Source organism: Podarcis filfolensis (genome assembly GCF_964270895.1).
Source record: "Podarcis filfolensis genome assembly, chromosome: 1".
In the NCBI taxonomy this organism is placed as follows: domain Eukaryota; kingdom Metazoa; phylum Chordata; class Lepidosauria; order Squamata; family Lacertidae; genus Podarcis; species Podarcis filfolensis.
In genome coordinates, this window is record NC_139604.1 from 55,489,281 (window position 1) to 55,506,421 (window position 17,141).

General features: G+C 48.1%; 1 protein-coding gene and 1 long non-coding RNA gene across 2 annotated transcripts in view; both read right to left on the reverse strand.

The window, feature by feature from the left end:
- LOC310746160 overlaps window positions 1–15,670 on the reverse strand; it is a 223,564-nt gene extending 207,894 nt beyond the window's left edge. Inside the window, exon 1 of the long non-coding RNA XR_014540497.1 lies at window positions 15,456–15,670. This is a non-coding gene — a long non-coding RNA (uncharacterized lncRNA). The remainder of the gene's footprint in view (window positions 1–15,455) is intronic.
- Window positions 3,908–8,565, reverse strand: LOC310765344 (macrophage-expressed gene 1 protein-like). Its single transcript, XM_083620167.1, has 2 exons — window positions 8,133–8,565; window positions 3,908–6,272 (listed from the first exon to the last, which is right to left on the reverse strand). The coding sequence occupies exons 1-2, from the start codon at window positions 8,355–8,357 to the stop codon at window positions 4,065–4,067; spliced, it is 2,433 nt and encodes an 810-aa protein (XP_083476293.1). The 5' UTR covers window positions 8,358–8,565; the 3' UTR covers window positions 3,908–4,064.
- Window positions 15,671–17,141: the final 1,471 nt, after the last annotated feature.

Below are 17,141 nucleotides of genomic sequence, written 5' to 3' on the forward strand. Positions count from 1 at the left end.
ACAGATTACCAATTTAGTCACCAACTCCCCATTTTATGAATAGGCAAACCTAGGTGCCCACAGAGGTATCAAAACTAGCAGACCAGTCTTGGGCACCAAAGCCCTCATTAGGGAGAGCGGTTCAGCATGGTTTTGTTTCTGGTCTTCATGTAGAATTTGGAGAAAGGACCACTGTTGAGTTAAAATCTTTTACACTACATTCCTTCCATACCTGTCCCTGTTCCTGCAGTTGCCATGCCTGGCGGTTTGCTCAGCGTTTAATGGGAAACTCTCATATTGTTGTCAAGCTGTATTCTGATGTTTTGTGTTGTCCTGTGTTTCTATAAAATGGGCTCTGGCCATTCCCCCTAAAGTACTTTGAGTGTAAAGAATACACACTTTCAGTGCTCATTTAAAGTACAGTCGTACCTTGGATCCTGAACGCCCTGGAACTTGGACGTTTTGGCTCCCGAACACCACAAACCTGGAAGTGATTGTTCTGGTTTGCGAACATTCTTTTGAAACCTGAACGTCCAACAGGGCTTCAGAAGCCGCAAATTGGTTTTCGAACGTTTTGGAAGTCGAAAGGACTTCCAGAATGGACTCCATTTGACTTCCAAGGTACGACTGTACATGGTCCCCCCCCCCCCCCCGGATCCTGGGACCTGTATTTTACCCCTCACAGAACTACAATTCTCAGCACCCTTAAACTACAGTTCACAGGATTTGCAGGTGCTGGGGTGGAGTAATGTGCTTTAAATATGTGGTGAATAATGTGGATCTGCCCTTTGGGAAAACACTTTTAAAAATATGAGGCATAAGTATTTATTTCAGACAATTCTCCAGGAAGGTGCCCAGCATTTTAGGTGAAGGCTGGCTGAGTTTACAGTGGTTTTCTAATACACACTGGGGTACAATCACATGGCCCCCTTTTGATCTTGGGTATTAACTCAATAAGAACAAGAGAGATTATTATTTAGTTAGTGTCTGTAGTGTGGATGTTGCTTAATGGAGTTATATGGGCAAAAAAGACACATCTCTGCCCCCAAAAAGAGTAGATTCCAGGGTGGGGCGAGAAAAGGAGGGGGCACTGCAGTTTTGTCCATGATGCAGTGCTTGGCAGCGCGACACAGGAAGATCAGATTGCAAACAAATGTGTTTTGAACTGAATTCTGCAAAGTTCCCATCGGAAGCCCCGCCCCCCCGTGACTTTGGCTCCTGGTGAAGGCGGAGAGCAGCTGCTTCATCTGGAGCAAGAGCAGCTGCCACGAGGAGTGACTCGACGTGTGCTGACTCGCCAAAAGGGTCATGTGCCTGTACATTGTCTGCTCCACCGTTGTGCAATCTTCCTATCCTCTAATAGGATGAGAGGGCAGCTCATGCATCCTTACTCTGCAGTCTGAGTAGGACAGGCGCAGGTTTATTCTTGGCAGTTTACGAAACTGCAAGCTTGTCTGTACAAGTACGATTTCCAGCCCAATCCCGAGGCAGGAGAAAGGGCTGCAGCGCAGTAGCTGAGGTTTTGCATGCAGAAGAAGGTCCCTGGTTCCATCCCTGGCACCTTCAGTGGCAGCTGAGAGCCATAGCTGTCAACTTTTCCCTTTTCTCGCGAGGAATCCTATTCGGAATAAGGGAATTTCCCTTTAAAAAAGGGAAACATTGACAGCTATGATGAAAGCGCCCTGAAAATTCTGGGCAGCCATTGTCAGTCAGTGTAGGCAACACCGCAATGGGCCAATGATCTGGCTCCCTATGAGGCAGCTTTCTGTGTTCCTGCTGTGATGCCATATTTATTCAGATACAAGTCCCACTGGGTTCGATGCATTTCACTCCCAGGTGTGTATGCATAGGATTGTAGCCTTGGACTCGTCTTTTGGTTGATCCAAAATATTCTCACAGGAGAGGGTGCGATGCAGTGGGCAGGCTATTGGACAGCACCAGCAATACCTGTGTTGAAATCTCTGCTGGGCTATAGAATTTAGTGGGTGGTCTTGGCCTTCAGCCTCCGGCAGTGAAAGGCAGAGCAGGGAAGAGGCAGCCATTGGCCTCCATCCATGTGTTGGAATGGAAACCTCTCCGAGTGAGGGCCACTTCTCTACCTGTGTTAAGGTCGCTGTGTAATTTAGAACCCTGAAAGATCAGGATTTGCCATTGCACAGGGAGTCGTATGATTTGATGGCACAAGTACAGTATTTAATTCACCGATTAAATTATTACCTTTTCCTCCAAGGAACTCAAGGTGATGCACATGATTCTCCCCTCTCCACTTTTATCGGCACAACAACCCTGTGAGGCAGGTTAGGCTGAGAGGCTGTGACTTGGCCCAAGGTCACCCAGCGAGCTTCATGGCTGAGTGGGGATTCGAACCCAGGTCATAGTCCAATACACCACACTGGCTCTTTCAATAGGATCCCCTTTGCAGAAGTCCCCCTCCCAGGCCCTAGAAAGCATTGAAGCTAGTGACAGGGGTGGGGTGGAGGAGGGGACATGAAAGAGCAAGCAGGGTTAATACACTCATTGCTGTTGTCTATCTCATGTGGTGATGGGGGGGTGGGTAGGAGAAGAACTATGAAAGAGGGCTGTTCTCTCAGTCTAATCTACCAAATGACGTGTCGTGAGGATAAGAGATGACAGCATGTTTGCTTACCTAAATTCCTTGGATAAGGGTTGGATATAGAAGTAATGACTCCTCAAAGTCCAGCTCCTTGGGGAAGGGTATTCTATAATGCACTCCAGCATATTTGTCTTGAAGCTCCCAATAATTAATTTCAGCATCCCTAATATAGGTTGGGGCTTGTGGCACCTTAAAGACTAATTCTACATGGGTGGCATTCTGCTTGAGCATCAGGATGTCCCCGTTCTCTCTTTGCATGCCCCCCAAAATTTGCTCCAGGTGGCCCCTCCCCCACAACCCTCAACCAGATTTTGGGGCTGCAGGGGAGTAAAGAGGAGCATGAGCAAGCCGTGGGGGCGGGGGGCAGCTGCCCCCCTATCAAGCAAAACAATAGAAATACTTAACCAACTGACCAATCACATCGGTTCTCCCCACCTAACGAAAGTCCTGTCCCCCCCCAACAAAAATCCTGGCTACGCCCATGAAGAGGAGTGGGAAGGTCCATTGCGCAAGTGGAACAGCTGCATTGGATTCAGCCCAAATGGGTTTATTGTGGAATAATTTTTCAAGGATTAGAATGCAGATGTATCTGATGAAGTGGGCTTTAGGCAACAAAAATGCTTAAGCTGTGATAAATCTGTTAGTCTTTAAGGCGCCACAAAACACTGTTTTTGCCATGATATAAGGATAGGATTGCCCATCTGGAACAAGCAGGGGTGTTGAGCAATGCAATCTCCTCTTCCAAATCAATAGCCCCCTCCTCCCAACACCACGAATTAGCACAAAGATAGGAATACGCTAATAAAACAAGCAGTCACACAAGTTGTAAAAGTCTTTTTTAAAACCTTGGAATGTATTTCATTAGGAAAAGAAGCTTTGGGTGGCTGCCCGAGGCGTGTTTTGTGTGCATTTGTTGCATTACTTCATAACAGAGTACTAGGAGACGATGAGCTGCTCAGTTTAAAAACTGAGGCAAAGCGCTATAGAATTATATGAACAAATCCAGTATAAAACCCCCACATCAACCAGAGAGTGAAGAAGCATAAGCATGGTCAAACAACCTGATATATAAAAGGCTCAGTAACCTGACAAGGCCCTTATAATGTTGTTTCTGCTCAGGGCTTTGCCTTGCCCATTCTTCACAGAGGGATGGCAGAGCCTGTGACGTCCCTGTTCGGTGTTTTTTCTTTTCTTTTTTACCCCATGTGCCCATTGGCCCTGCTACCTGGCTCTGATGGGAGTCCAGCAATGTTTAGAGGTTCCCTTGCTGCTCTTTGTAATATCAAATGTATCTTTACAATCCACACAGTGCAGTGTGCTTTCAGGTGGGTGTTTATTGTGAGATGAGGGCTCCACATCCATGCTAATGCTTGCTTTCACCCACCAGTCATGATTCTGCCCCTGTTACCTGTGCACCTACTCCCCAATTAAAGTGTGTGTCTTATTTCTGGAGCCCAGGTAAAAAGCTGCCTCAGGCAGCACTGAGTCCTGGAGTAGTTTCTGTGGCTCCATAGTTTTCTGCATCCTGTACAAGAGGTTCATTTGACAGCTCCTGGTATCCTCTGCTTTTAAAGTGCCGGATTTTGTAAACTGCGATAGCCATGGTAATGGCCAAAGCAGCAATGACTGTTATTGTGATTACAGCGATGGAGCCCCCTGAGAGTTTAGAATGATCCTGCCCGTCCAAAAGCAGAGCTATCTCTTTCTTATCAGTGGCATTGGCTAGCCTCCAGCTCCCGCTGTCATGTGTTTTCACCCAGGCTTGGCTCCCATCAGACTGCACCAGGATGGTGTCAGGAAGGCTGGAATTTGTGGAGGGAGAACGCAAGAAGGGTGGGAGCTTGAGAGGGGCTAGCTGCTGGGCAAAAAGGGTACCGGCCTGCAAGCAATAGAGGATTTGGCAGCCATCGCTCAAGTAGGCCTTGTGTTGGCTATACCCAGCTGGGCATTTCATGGGGTATTTGGTAGGGGAGTCCTGGTAGAAAAAATCCTGGAGGACCCCAGGGCTCTGCCCCTTCAGTAATCCAGCCAAAGGATTGCCAGACTGGCAGCTAAAGAAGCCCCCAAAGGGCACCGCAAACCGAGATCCCATCTCATAGTCGCTGCTGACACACACCTTCAGATTATCAAACAGCACCAGGGGGAAGAAGTAGGCCGGGCAGGCACGGGTCCTGGTAACCGGGTTCTCGTTCCCAGTAGTGTACAGTCCTCCAAAGAGAAAACCTGAGTTTTGGGGGACGGGGCCCGTGGCAGCACACCAGTAGGCGTTAAACTTCACTGTGCTGGGATAGTAGCGGATGCCGCAAACGGTATCGCAGCAGGAGAAGAAAAGGTAGCAGGTGTGGCACTGCTGGTGGCACTCCGTCTTGGGCTTGCTGGCGGTGCGTTGCTCGCCATGCAGAAGGGCAGCAGAGAAGTTAGCTGGGCAAGAAGAGCTGCCTGTCAGCGGGTTCTTTATCCGGTAGGCCTGGCAGAGCTCCTCGGCGTCCCTGCCAGACACGCCGTGGCATTCCTGGAAGACTCCCCCAAAGGTGAAGTTCGTGTTGGGGTTTTGGCACGACCCATCATCTACGTTGGCCTGGAAGTTGAAGTTACTGGACTCAGGCTTGAGGCAGCCTGGGTGGGTGTTGACAGCATAATAGAGGATGATGGCCTTTTCCACCACAGTGGCCACTCGCCGAACGGTAGGCTCGGGCAGTTCCGGCAAGGCTTCAGGAGTGATGAAGAATGGCAGAGGCCTCCCAGACTTGCCTATAGCCACTAAGCTGTTAGGGATGCCTTCCTGCCACTTCTGGAGGGTGATGCCAGGGTAGAAGGGCACACTGCCCCAGCCCTCCATCTTGGAATCCACTGTGTTGTCGATGTAGCTCTTAGTCAGATTATCCCAGACCTGTGAGGAGAAGCCCATTCCCACGTTCACCTTGCTGAAAAAAGTCACTGATGCTGAGGCAGTGATGCCTGCTTTCTCCGAGGCCTTTTCCAACAGAAATTTGCGCTTCACCTGGTCCTCCTGTATCAGGCTGGCTCCAGCTTCCAAACCTGTGAGGACGTGTGTGCCGTAGTTGAGCACCAGCAGCTCTGCGAGGTACTCAGCAGACCGTCTCTGCTTGTTCTCTAGGTGGTTGCCTATGTTCACAAGTTGACGGCGAAACTCCTTGTGGAAAGCCATGGACGGGAGAGCTTTGACGGAGTAGATGTGGTACCGGGCCTGCACCCGTGTGGTGACTGTCTCGTCATAGACGTTGTGCACCTTGGTCTCCTGGGAGCCATCCGAGAACTTTCCGTTAAGCACCGGAAGGAAGGAAATGTCAGTGTTGACAGACTGGGCAAAGGCATCCGTGTAGTTTTGCCAGTCCTGAATGATCTCAGAGTGCAGTTCCACTGTGCTCTTCTTGAGGGGCAGCACAAAGACATCGTTGGGAATGAGGTATTCGCCATCTTCTGTGGTCCGGCACTGGGAGTAGTTGAGACTCATCACCATTCCCATCTCTATGTTGCGCAAGTTGTCCCAGCCACCCCCTGGCAGCACCTCCAGAACTTTCTCGCCAAGATCCCTCTTACAGGCCTTGAAGCTGACTGGATCCTGGGCTCTTGCATCTTCTGCCCTCAGGAAAATCAGGAGAGGCCAAAGCCAAAGTGCCATGCTGGAGAAAGGGAAAGGCCACTTACATGCACAGCCCTGAAAAACAACACACATGTCATGTAGCCTCTAATAAACAAAACACATTTATAAAGTTTTTGTGGACTTCAGTTCACCTCAAGAAAATTGCCTCGTGTTTCTTTTTTGCCCGCTTCTATGCTAAAATGTCAATGTAGGTTTTTAAAAGAGGTCTTTATGCTTCCTGCTGGCTTTTGGTTGGCCACTGTGAGAAAAGGATGCTGGACTATTCTGCCTTGGATGAGAGACTATTTTGCACTCTGTTCTGCCTTGGCCAGATCACATCTGGAATATGGTGTCTTGTTCTGGGCGCCACAATTTAAGAAGGGTGTTGACAAGCTGGAACGTGTGCAGAGGAGGGCAACAAGATGATCGAAAGTCTGGAAACAAACTTTATGAGGAACAGTTGAAGGAGCTGGGTATGTTTAGCCTGGAAAAGAGGAGACTGAGAGGAGATCTGATAGCTATCTTCAAATAACTTAACGGCTGTCATATGGAGGATGGAACAAACTTGTTTTCTCCTGCTCTGGAGGGTAGGACTTGAACCAGTGGATTCAAATTACAAGAAAGGAGATTTCAACTAAACATCAGAAAATATTTTCTGACAATGGAACGGACTCCCTCAGGAGGTTGTGGAGTCTCCTTTCTTAGAGGTTTTTAAACAGCGGTTGGATGGCCTTCTGTCATGGATACTTGAGATTTCTGCATTGCAGGGGGTTGGACTAGATGGCACTCAAGGTCCCTTTCAACGCTACAATTCTATATATTCTATGACAAGAGTGGCCTTTGGCCTGACCCAGCAGGATTCTTCCTATGTTCTTATTATATTTCAATATATCTAAGGTTTTCATTAGATAACATTTCTTACGGTAAATATGTCTGGTTCTTTAAGTTTGTTTTGTGTGTAATTTCTTCTTTCTTTTCTAATAAAGTATTTATTTTTTAAAAACCTGAAATGTATTTGTCTCACAAGATTTATATACTGTTTAATGAACAAAAACTTCCAGAATACAAAAATCATTAAAATAGCAATAAAATCAAAAGTTAAATACCTATTGACATCATATTTATCAAAATATAAATAAAATGCATGCAAAATAATCACCATTCGCAACAGCAGTGGGACATGGAACACCCATATATATGGTATTGTTTTTGTTGCAAAATCCTAATGGTCAAGCTACAAATGAGGTATGTTCACCCGGCCACTTTCATTTTAGAGAGAGAAACAGCCTGGGTGCCTAATATGGAGCCTGTTTCCAATTAGGATTGAGGGCCTGTGACATTTTTCTCTTGAAAAACCAGCCTGTCCCTGGTGCTATTAATCACTGATTTGGAAGGGACCAAGAGGGTCAAATAGTTCAAACCTGGGCAAGGCAGGAACCTTTTTCACAATATGGGATGATCCTGAGATTAAGAGTCTCATGCTCTACCGACTGAGCTATCCAGTTACTATTTATGACAAGCAGCGCTTGGTGAGGGGTGGGTATGTCAAATAAAAGTCAGGGATGGGACCATTTCTGACAGAATACTGGTATGGGCCCTGAGCTTTCTCCAAAGGTTGCTTCCAAATGACCTGTTTTTTGAGCATTTATTCTGATTTGTTTGCGTGAAGGCTATATATCCTGTATAGCAATGGTTGCCTCACACTTTTCCCCGCACAATTTCTTATAGAGTTCATACAGGAGAAGAGTCCTCTTTTTTTCTGGCGGGGGGGGGGGAGTGTGTTTGCTGCACAAGAGCACCAAATCCACTTCAGCTGCACAAGATGAATTTGCCAGGAGAGGACCAAACTGCACCCACGAAAAAGCAAAACAGCGATGATATGAGGGCCTACCTAAGAGATGCCCCTAAGAGAGGTCCCAAAAAGTTGTGCCTTACCTGATTTGTGTCTTCCCAGCTCCTCTGCTTGCTTCTCTCTTTCTCAATTCCTTTTCTTTTCTGGAGGTTTTCAAAGAGGGCAGGCAAAGCAGGGGAGGGGGCAGCAAAAAAAAGAAAAGAAAAGAAAAGAGGAACTTCAACTGCCCAATCCCATTGGTGGAGGGAAAACATCTTGAGGGTGTGCTCACCTCTCTGGGGGCTGTTGTGAGATGAGTCATGGGTCATCTGATGTTGCTAAGGGAAAGCGAAACCTGTCCTGTAAAGTCCCTTCTGCAGCCTGTTTTATATTGTTTGCATTTGCCTGAATTGGCTCCCACCAAACTCTGGACTTTCCAGGCTTTGCTGGATACAAGAATATGTCTCCAGGCCTTATTGAAAGGTAAACAACTTGTAGCCAGGGCATAATTCTGCCATCTCTGTGTCAAAAACAGAAGTGAGGGGGTGTAATCCCAACCTTCTAATCTTGAGATTCTGAAACAGGGATGGCTAACTTGTAGCCCTTCACCCTTGCTGGATTACAGCTCCTATTGTCGCCTGCTGGCTGGGGTGGATGGGAGTCAGATTCTGCAAGGCCACAGTGTCCCTATCTCTGTTCCATGCCAAAGATCTCTCTTACTTTCCTAATTTGTTGGGCACATTTAGTTCTCTCGTCTACCCGCAATTCACTCCCTTTACCCAGGAAGTCGTAAGAACATGTTATAATAATTTTAAGGTCTCAAATATAGAATAAATATTCATAAATACACACAAATATATGAACCATGTGTCTGAAATAGTATGGGAGAGCAATCCTGAAGCCATTTTTACTCTCCCAATGACTTCAAATATTCCTCTGCAGTAAGGGAGGCAAATGGGGAAAGCCTTCCCCTTGTCTTTTTGCTTTCAAATCCTGTCTTAAGGGCGTATTTGTGTATAAATAGGGTGAGCCTGTGACCTGGATTCAGGAACTGAAGAATTGACCATCACAAAAGAATGGCCAGACTGCCCAGGCAATGCAATCAGTAACCATGAACAGGTATCCTGGCAGGCAGGTTTTCTGCTGTAGACCGCCTCCTTCTGTGATGTATGTATGATGTTTTTTGGGGGTGGTGGTCTTGGACTACAGGGTGGGCAATTTCAAAAGTCTATATATGGGCTTGTGCACCATTGTTCAGGGTTCTCCTCCCTCCTGTGTGTGGTGAGTGGGGACCCTGTTCCAACAGTTCCTTTAATAAAGATCAGGCTTACTAGCCGCTTTGCTTCTCAATATACCCTGGCTGGCCTCTGTTTTCTCCTACCGATAGGGAACCCACTTAAGGACTCTATATGGCAGGCTTCCTCAACCTCAGCCCTCCAGATGTTTTTTGGCCTACAGCTCCCATGATCCCTAGCTAGCAGGACCAGTGGTCAGGGATGCTGCGAATTGTAGTCTCAAAACATCTGGAGGGCCGAGGTTGAGGAAGCCTGCTATATGGGCTCTGGAATACCCCATAAGGGAAAGGGAGCAGTTTTTCTTATATGCTGGATCAGGCCAATGGCCCATCTAGTCCAACATCCTGTTATCACCATAGCCAACCAGATAAGGGGAAACTTGCAAACAGGACCTGAATCCAAAAGCACCCCACCACCCCCGGCATTCGGAAACATTACTGCCTCCATCTGTTGGAAAGTCACGGTGTAAAGAGATGCGCAAAACAAGGGCAAGGATGGAGCAGATGATCTTAAAGCAGGGCTGAGATCCCCACTTCAGGGAGATGGAGGAGCTGGCCTTTTAGATTTTGCCATTGCATGCAGTGGCGTAGCGTGGGGGGTGCAGGGGGGGCCGGTCGCACTGGGCGCAACATCTGGGGGTTAGGGTTAGGGGGTGCAAATCCACGGGTTAGGGGGCGCAAATTACTTGCCTTGCCCCGGGTGCTGACAACCCACGCTACGCCACTGATTGCTTGAAAAGGCCATTGAAGGCTTGCCCAGAGGGGAAATGTCTACAAGGACAGACGCTGCCAAGGAAATGTGTGACCAACAGGGTTGTGCCTGTGTGTGAGAGAGGTACTCAGCCTGCAAGCTGATGCACATGACAGCATTTCCTCGGTGGAAATCTGAAAGAGTCCCTCAGCGGAGCCTGGAAGCAAGCACTTAAGTGACTCATTTAGCATTTCCCTTCAGATGCAGCAATCAGCCGGCATCCTTCTGAGCAGTAGCGACAGAGCCACTACCAACTGAGGGATTCCCAGTCCTCCCAGCTAGCTATGATTAAGTAACAAACCCATGGGCAGCAGGCCTGGAGTGCCTGCCAAGCCTTTGGCTGTGGTTTTCAAACTGTGTTCCAGGCGAGCCCTGGAGTTCCTTGGAAGTTGATCTGGGGATCCCTGAATATCAGTCACAGTGGACTGGCTTCCCTGGGAGAGCACCTTCAGATGCTCAAATGGGGAATCTCGCTCACTCCTGCCTAGCAGAGGTTATCTATATATCATCAGTGTGTGGAGCAAGGCTGATTTTGTCACATTGCTGTGTGTTAAGAGGGTATCTGCAATGCCAAGTGGGAGCTGCAGCAAAAGGTTGCAGCATGGAGGGCTCCTTTTCAAGACATTCTGTTCTATCCTCCCTCCCCCCTGGTTTCCACCCGCCCTTTTTTTGCCCCAGTAGTCAACAACAACATTTTTTTTATTGGTCAACCAAATACAGGTTATAGCCAAAAAGGAAAAAGTTAATCAAACAATCTCAGAAGCATATTAAAACATATGTGATAAAAACCTTATAATACATAGGACATGTATACGCAGGTGACACTTATCTCAGTGCACAAGGTTGGACTCAGGGGCTTTTGGGAGGCTTTTATTGCAAACTTTGCTGTATTGAGCATGACTGGTTCAACCGAGCAAGACAGCAGCTATTTAGTTTTGTCAGTGTCACTGAGGGTTCAGTCATTCTCACTGAGCATGCTCTATATTAATTGGGCTGCTTTTGGGAGAGTTCCCCCCCGTTGGTTTTTTCCCTTCCCCCCTCCATCTTGTGGACAGATGATGTAGTGTTGACTTTGAAAGGACCAGCACCCGTAGAATTAGGAACCTGGGAAGCTGCCTATTTAGCTCACTGATTGGCGGCAGCTTTCCAGGAGGGTCTCAGACAGGCAGTGGTGGAGGAAGGGGGTGCGGTGGGGGCAGTCTGCCCTGGGTGTCATCCTGAGGGAGGGGTGACATTCGGTGCGCCTGTGACTCCCAACCTTCCAAGCCTATGCTGAGCTGTCAGGGCAAGGGGGTGAGCTGCACCACTTTGCCGGCGGCCTTCAGCAAAGCGGCACAGCTCCCCCCTTCCCTCAAAGGCTCAGGGTAGGCTTGGGAAGTTGGGAGTCACGGGTGGGCAGTGTACCGTTGCCCCGTGCTCCCGGCTGGAGGAGGTAGGCTAGCTGGCCCGCAGGGGAGAGGACGGGAAAGAGGCAGGCGAGCAGACAATGGAGGGGGGTGGGAAGGGGAGAAGAAGGAAGCGAGATCAGTGGGTGCACCTTTCATTCTGCCTGGAAGACCAGCGCTTACAGCTGGACTATCAAGTTCATTTAAAGGGCCGGTGCTGCAAACGTGGAAGAGATCTTGGCAGGTGCTTAAAAAGGGAATAAAATGGTTGCTGTCTTTCTCTCTATCTGAGCTGGCTCCCTGCCTGTTATGTGATGTGTGGGGAAACCCACATGGGGTTCCTCTCTGTGTAAAGTCTTCAAGCTCTGCCTGCACATGCCTGACAAATCTGCCCCATTGCCTTTCCCTCGTCAAAATTCATATTTCTCCCCACCTCCAGTCTCCGTTGTGTGTCCTGGCTGAGGGGAAAAACAGAAGACCGGGGGGGTGGACCGGGGGTCCCATTAAAACCACTGGGGCATGTTAGGCATGACTTGAGTTTCCACTGAAATCAATAGAACTCCAGTGTGTTCCATCCCTTCATCTTTCCCCTGGAAACCACCAAGGGCCCACTTCCCTTTGAGCAAGAAAAAAGCCCAAGATAGTTCATTTGGAGCTTCTCTAAGCAAGCAAGCACGCGCATGTGCACGCGCACGCACACGCACGCACACACACACACAAAATACCACACAAAACCGGAAGCGTCATGCTGGTTGCTGCTAGACTTGGGTTTGACAGTAAGGTCTGCCTCTGCAGCTAAAGACCTTCACCACATGCCCCACCTCCTTGCCAGTCCTAGGCTAGATTCTCTGGTGGGTGAATGGGTGGTGTCTCTTATGTTCTCCCCAGGCAGGCTTCTCCTCCTTTCACGGTCACACCTGAATGCTTCCAGTTCAAAGTGCCTGCCGCCTTGGGCATCCCTTTGCTATGGGAAGCGAGGTCCTGGAGGGCACGGAGGGGAGGCGATGACGGCATGTGGAAGGAGGAGGCTGTGGGTTAAGGTTGGGGAGGGGGTGGCTGCTGCCATTGGACAACACCCGCCCCCCGCCGCCGCCCTTGCCCCCTTGGCTTTTCTAGCAGCTAGGGCACTCCCTAGGGAGCTCGCTTTCCCCTCCAGAACAAGGGGAACTCCCAAGGTCCGCCACCGCAGCTGTTGCTCGCTTGGCCGGACATTGCTGGCAAGGCACAAAGGTGCCTTTGGTGACAGGGGGGTGACAAAAAAAAATCTGCACCAGGTACCACTTGACCTTGCTACGCCTCTGCAGACAGGGGACATTCCCAGCCCTACTCTGAGCTCCTATGGGACCATCAGCATGCAAAACAGATGTTCTACAGCTTTTCCACTTCCCCAAACTGAGAACATTAGTACAGTAGTGTGTATGACTCAGCTTGCCCATTACTATCAGTCTTTCTCTCCAAGGTGCAGCCACAGTAGAGTGGTTGTGTTTTTAAGTGCACTCTTGATTGACAGCCACCATAGCCAAAGCCCAGGGATGAAAGGTATTGTTGTTCAGCAACATCGGGAGGGCCAGAGGTTTCCCACGCCAGACATCCATAAGATAGTGTTGTGGAAGACTAGTTTTCTGCATGCTGAACTGACTAGGCACTTGGGAGTTTACCCCCAGATTCTCCTGCAATGCCGAGGGGTTCTGAAGTGGATGAAAATAATATTTAAAATTTTAAAAATTGAGTAATGATGCCTTCTGCAACCTGGTGCCTTCTGGAAGCTTTGGACTACAACTCGAATAATCTTTGAGCATTTGCTGGGCTGCCTCAGGCTGGTGGGAGTTGGAGTCCAACAATATCTGGAGGAGGCTGGTGTAGCATTGCAAAGGGTACAAAGCATTTTGTGTGCATTATCTAGTTGTAACCGAATGCAATAGATGAGGAAGTTCTTTCTCACACTAGACTTATATAAGTTATGGGATTCATTGCCACAAGATGTAGTGACTGTCAGCTGCCCAGGAAACTCTTTAAGCTGATAAAACAAATTCACATTAGAAATTTGGACAAATTGTTTTAGGGGTGCTTTGTAAAGACATGCAACAGCAGTGCCTTCTGCTCATCCATTCACCTGAGCTGCATATTTAAGCTGTCACATTCAGCCCTCATCTGTATTCTGCAAGTGTCTAATGGACTGAATTGGTGTACAGATATTCTTATGTACACCTGTGGTATAAAAGCCGATGGGAAGTCAAGGTGCAGATTCTCAGCCAGCTAACCCCTCTGGCATTAACTTATTACTTGGATTACAGTCCCTGCTGCTATTCCAGCCCCAGCGGCCTGTATTCCGTTGAAGCAGATATCTTCTTTCCTGCACTATGCTGTTTAATGGTGACTCAGCTTTTTATCTCTAGGCTGGAATCTGCAAACTGTGCAGTCGTTCTGCAAGTTGGAATTCTTGACAAAATGCCCTGGCACAACATTTTTGCTTGAAATTCTAGGATCCAAATCCTGCAACTGTTCTACTTAGATTTAACACTGGGCCCATCATGGTGATCTGTATATAAATATATGTGTGTTCTCATGACCGCCAAAAGGGAAACTTTACAGTGCAATATTATGCATGCCTACTCATAAGTAAGCCCAACTGAGTTCAGCAGTACTTACTCCCACATAAATATAGGATTGCACCTGAGCCTCTTTTTTATTGTGCCTGCTGATCCAGATTTTCACCACTATGGTTATCTAAATGATAAGTGTAGGTTCCTTCCAAATCTGTGAGGTGAGAATCTATAAGATGAAACCGGATGAACTGGTCAGACCAGTTTCTTCATAAGCTAAAGTAAGGTTACCAGATTTTTTTTCAATGAATCCGGGGACACTTTTCAACTTCAATGGATTTTGTATGGGGACTGATTTGTAAATCCGGGGACTGTCCCTGGGAAATGGGGATGTCTGGTAACCTTAAGCTAAAGGCCTTAGCTGACCAGTTACATACTGCCATTTACAGTACATGTTCAAAGAGGTTGCCCTAGAGACAATTGACTAAGCTTTTCCCCACCTCACCTGGCTGGATGCCACCTCATCCTAGGATGGAGAACCACCTACCAAGGGCAGCTGTATGAATTTTTGGCTGCTGTTGGAGGCTGGAGATACAGAGGCTTGTCTTGCTCTGTCCTAGACTCAAAGCTAAGGCCTGGGATCTCCCTGAAAATCTACTGGGGAGGAAGATCTGTGGAGTGTTAATGATGTGAGCTCCTCCATCCTATCCTCAGATGGCATATGCGTGTAAATAAAGCCATATATCCTAAAGACACCACAGTCTCCAATGACTTTCATTCCATGGAAACCAGACTCTGTAACCCTGGAGTCTCTCACCCTGTGGAGCTCATGTTGTGTGCAACAGTATTTACATCAAACTGGGTTGCAAAAGGCATCCCATACGCCCTACACAGGGCAGAATTTGAGTTGGAGTCTGTGGCGGAAAACAACGTCTATAACTCAGCTTGACCTTCTCAGCATGGCATGACCGCAGACTTGGCTCCTGTCTCGTGTTCTAGCACATTATCACCAGGGGAAGGGGGAGTTGTGTGGCTGTTATATTACATTTTTAAGTGCTTCCCACAAGTCCATGAAACAATCAAACTGTTGTATGGCATCTAGCTTGTCTTTTGGAGCAGATAGGTTGTTTGGGTGAAAAATAACTCCCATGGCCTGACAGCATCTCATTTCAGTGCTGAGCATAAGTTTTGTCTAAAGAGCCAATCTGGAAACAAATGCCTAATAGCTTGCCAGCATGGAACACAAAGGCAATTTGTTTCTGCCTTGTATAACCCAGTAAAGCATTGGCTACATAAACCATGCCATTAGCCAGCTTTTTCCTACTGGAAAAATGGCATGTGTTTGGGTGTGTGTATTTTCATTTTCATGTAAAGACAAGGGCAGCAACCCACCCAACCCCTTTGTGGTGTGATGCACCTTTTTGTGTATTAGATGACAACCAGTACAGTGGTACCTCAGGTTACATATGCTTCAGGTTACAGACTCCGCTAACCCAGAAATAGTGCTTCAGGTTAAGAACTTTGCTTCAGGATGAGAACAGAAATTGTGCTCCGGCGGTGCAGCAGCAGCAGGAGGCCACATTAGCTAAAGTGGTGCTTCAGGTTAAGAACAGTTTCAGGTTAAGTACGGACCTCTGGAACAAATTAAGTACTTAACCTGAGGTACCACTGTACTTGGGGTCAGAAGCACACTCTAGCAACTAGCTCAGCTGGTGCAGAATCAAATTTTATGCCCTGACCGCAGTTCCGCCTCAAGCAAGCAGAAGGCTGCATTCTACAGTAGCTGAAGCTTCCAGATCATCTCTGTAGGCAACCCCATGCAGAAGACATTACAATAGTCTAGTCTGGATGTAATTGTAGCATGAATGACTGGGGCAAGATCTGCTTTCCCCAGAAGGGGCACAGCTGGTGAATCAGACAAAACAAATTTCAAAAATGCCCCTGGTCACCAATGTCACCTGCACCTTAGGCTGATAGTGCTGAGACCAGGACAAGGTAAAGGTAAAGGATCCCTGGATGGCTAAGTCCAGTCAAAGGTGACTATGGGGTGCGGTGCTCATCTCGCTTCAGGCGTTTGTCCATGGACAGCTTTCTGGGTCATGTGGCCAGCATGACTAAACTGCTTCTGGCACAACGGAACACCGTGATGGAAACCAGAGCACACGGAAATGCCATTTACCTTCCCGCCTAGCTTTCAAACTGCTAGGTTGCCAGGAGCTGGAACAGAGCAACGAGGGCTCACCCCCATTCGTGCGGATTTGAACCTCTGACCTTCTAATCGGCAAGCCCAAGAGGCTCAGTGGTGTAGACCACAGCGCCACCCACATCCTAAGACCAGGAGAAACCCCAGGCAGCACAACAAATCCTCCCAGAGAAGTGCAATACCATCCAGTACCAGTTTTACCTCTCCACCAGCTGTTTTCCTTATCCACAGTACCTCCATCTTACCAAAAACTACCTGTAGCCTCTCTGGGAATAGTAGTTGAGGGAGAGAGGTGTTTGAGATGTTTGGATGTTAGCTCAACCCTCTGGAATAATTCTGCCAATGGCTTTATATAGATATTAAAGAGCATGGGGAGACAAAATGGAACCAGGAGGCATCTCCCACAGGCCAAAAGCCATGGGTGGAACAGAAGCTCCCCAGCACTACCTTCTGGGTTCATCCCTCCATGAGGGACTGGAGCCATCACAACACTGTACCATTCCAGCCAGGCAACCCAGAAAGATACCAATGATACCAAAGGGACCAAGAGTCCAGGAGAACAAGGTTGCACTGCCTGCTTTTCCAATCAGTGCATGGCAAGGCTTCACTGATGGAATGAGCAGGCTCTTCTGAAACTGCTTTCAGCAAGGAAACTTTGTGAAATACACCAGTCTGTGGAGGTAATGCTCCGCTTTGCGAAGGCAAACTTCACACCAGACATGCAACAGTGTGTCAAGGAGCATTACGCTTGCTTTCCCTCACCTTTTGCCTTCTTGGCTAGAAAACAGGGTTTCCCCCCTGACCTTTTGTCCTTTCACAAATTGTTTGCTAGACATATCGCTTGGTTGGAGCAGGGCAGGGAACACAGATGTAATCAAGTATCGGGGGGGGGGGGAACATTCAAGGGAAGCACCTGCTGACACGTGTATTTGCTAAC

Excerpts from the sequence above, each read along its gene's own strand:
- LOC310765344 (XM_083620167.1), bottom strand. The coding sequence starts at position 8,357 with ATGACCCATGACTCATCTCACAACAGCCCCCAGAGAGGTGAGCACACC. Across the intron at positions 6,273-8,132 it reads GCTGGGAAGACACAAATCAG|GGCTGTGCATGTAAGTGGCC; the intron begins GTAAGGCACAAC and ends GTTGTTTTTCAG.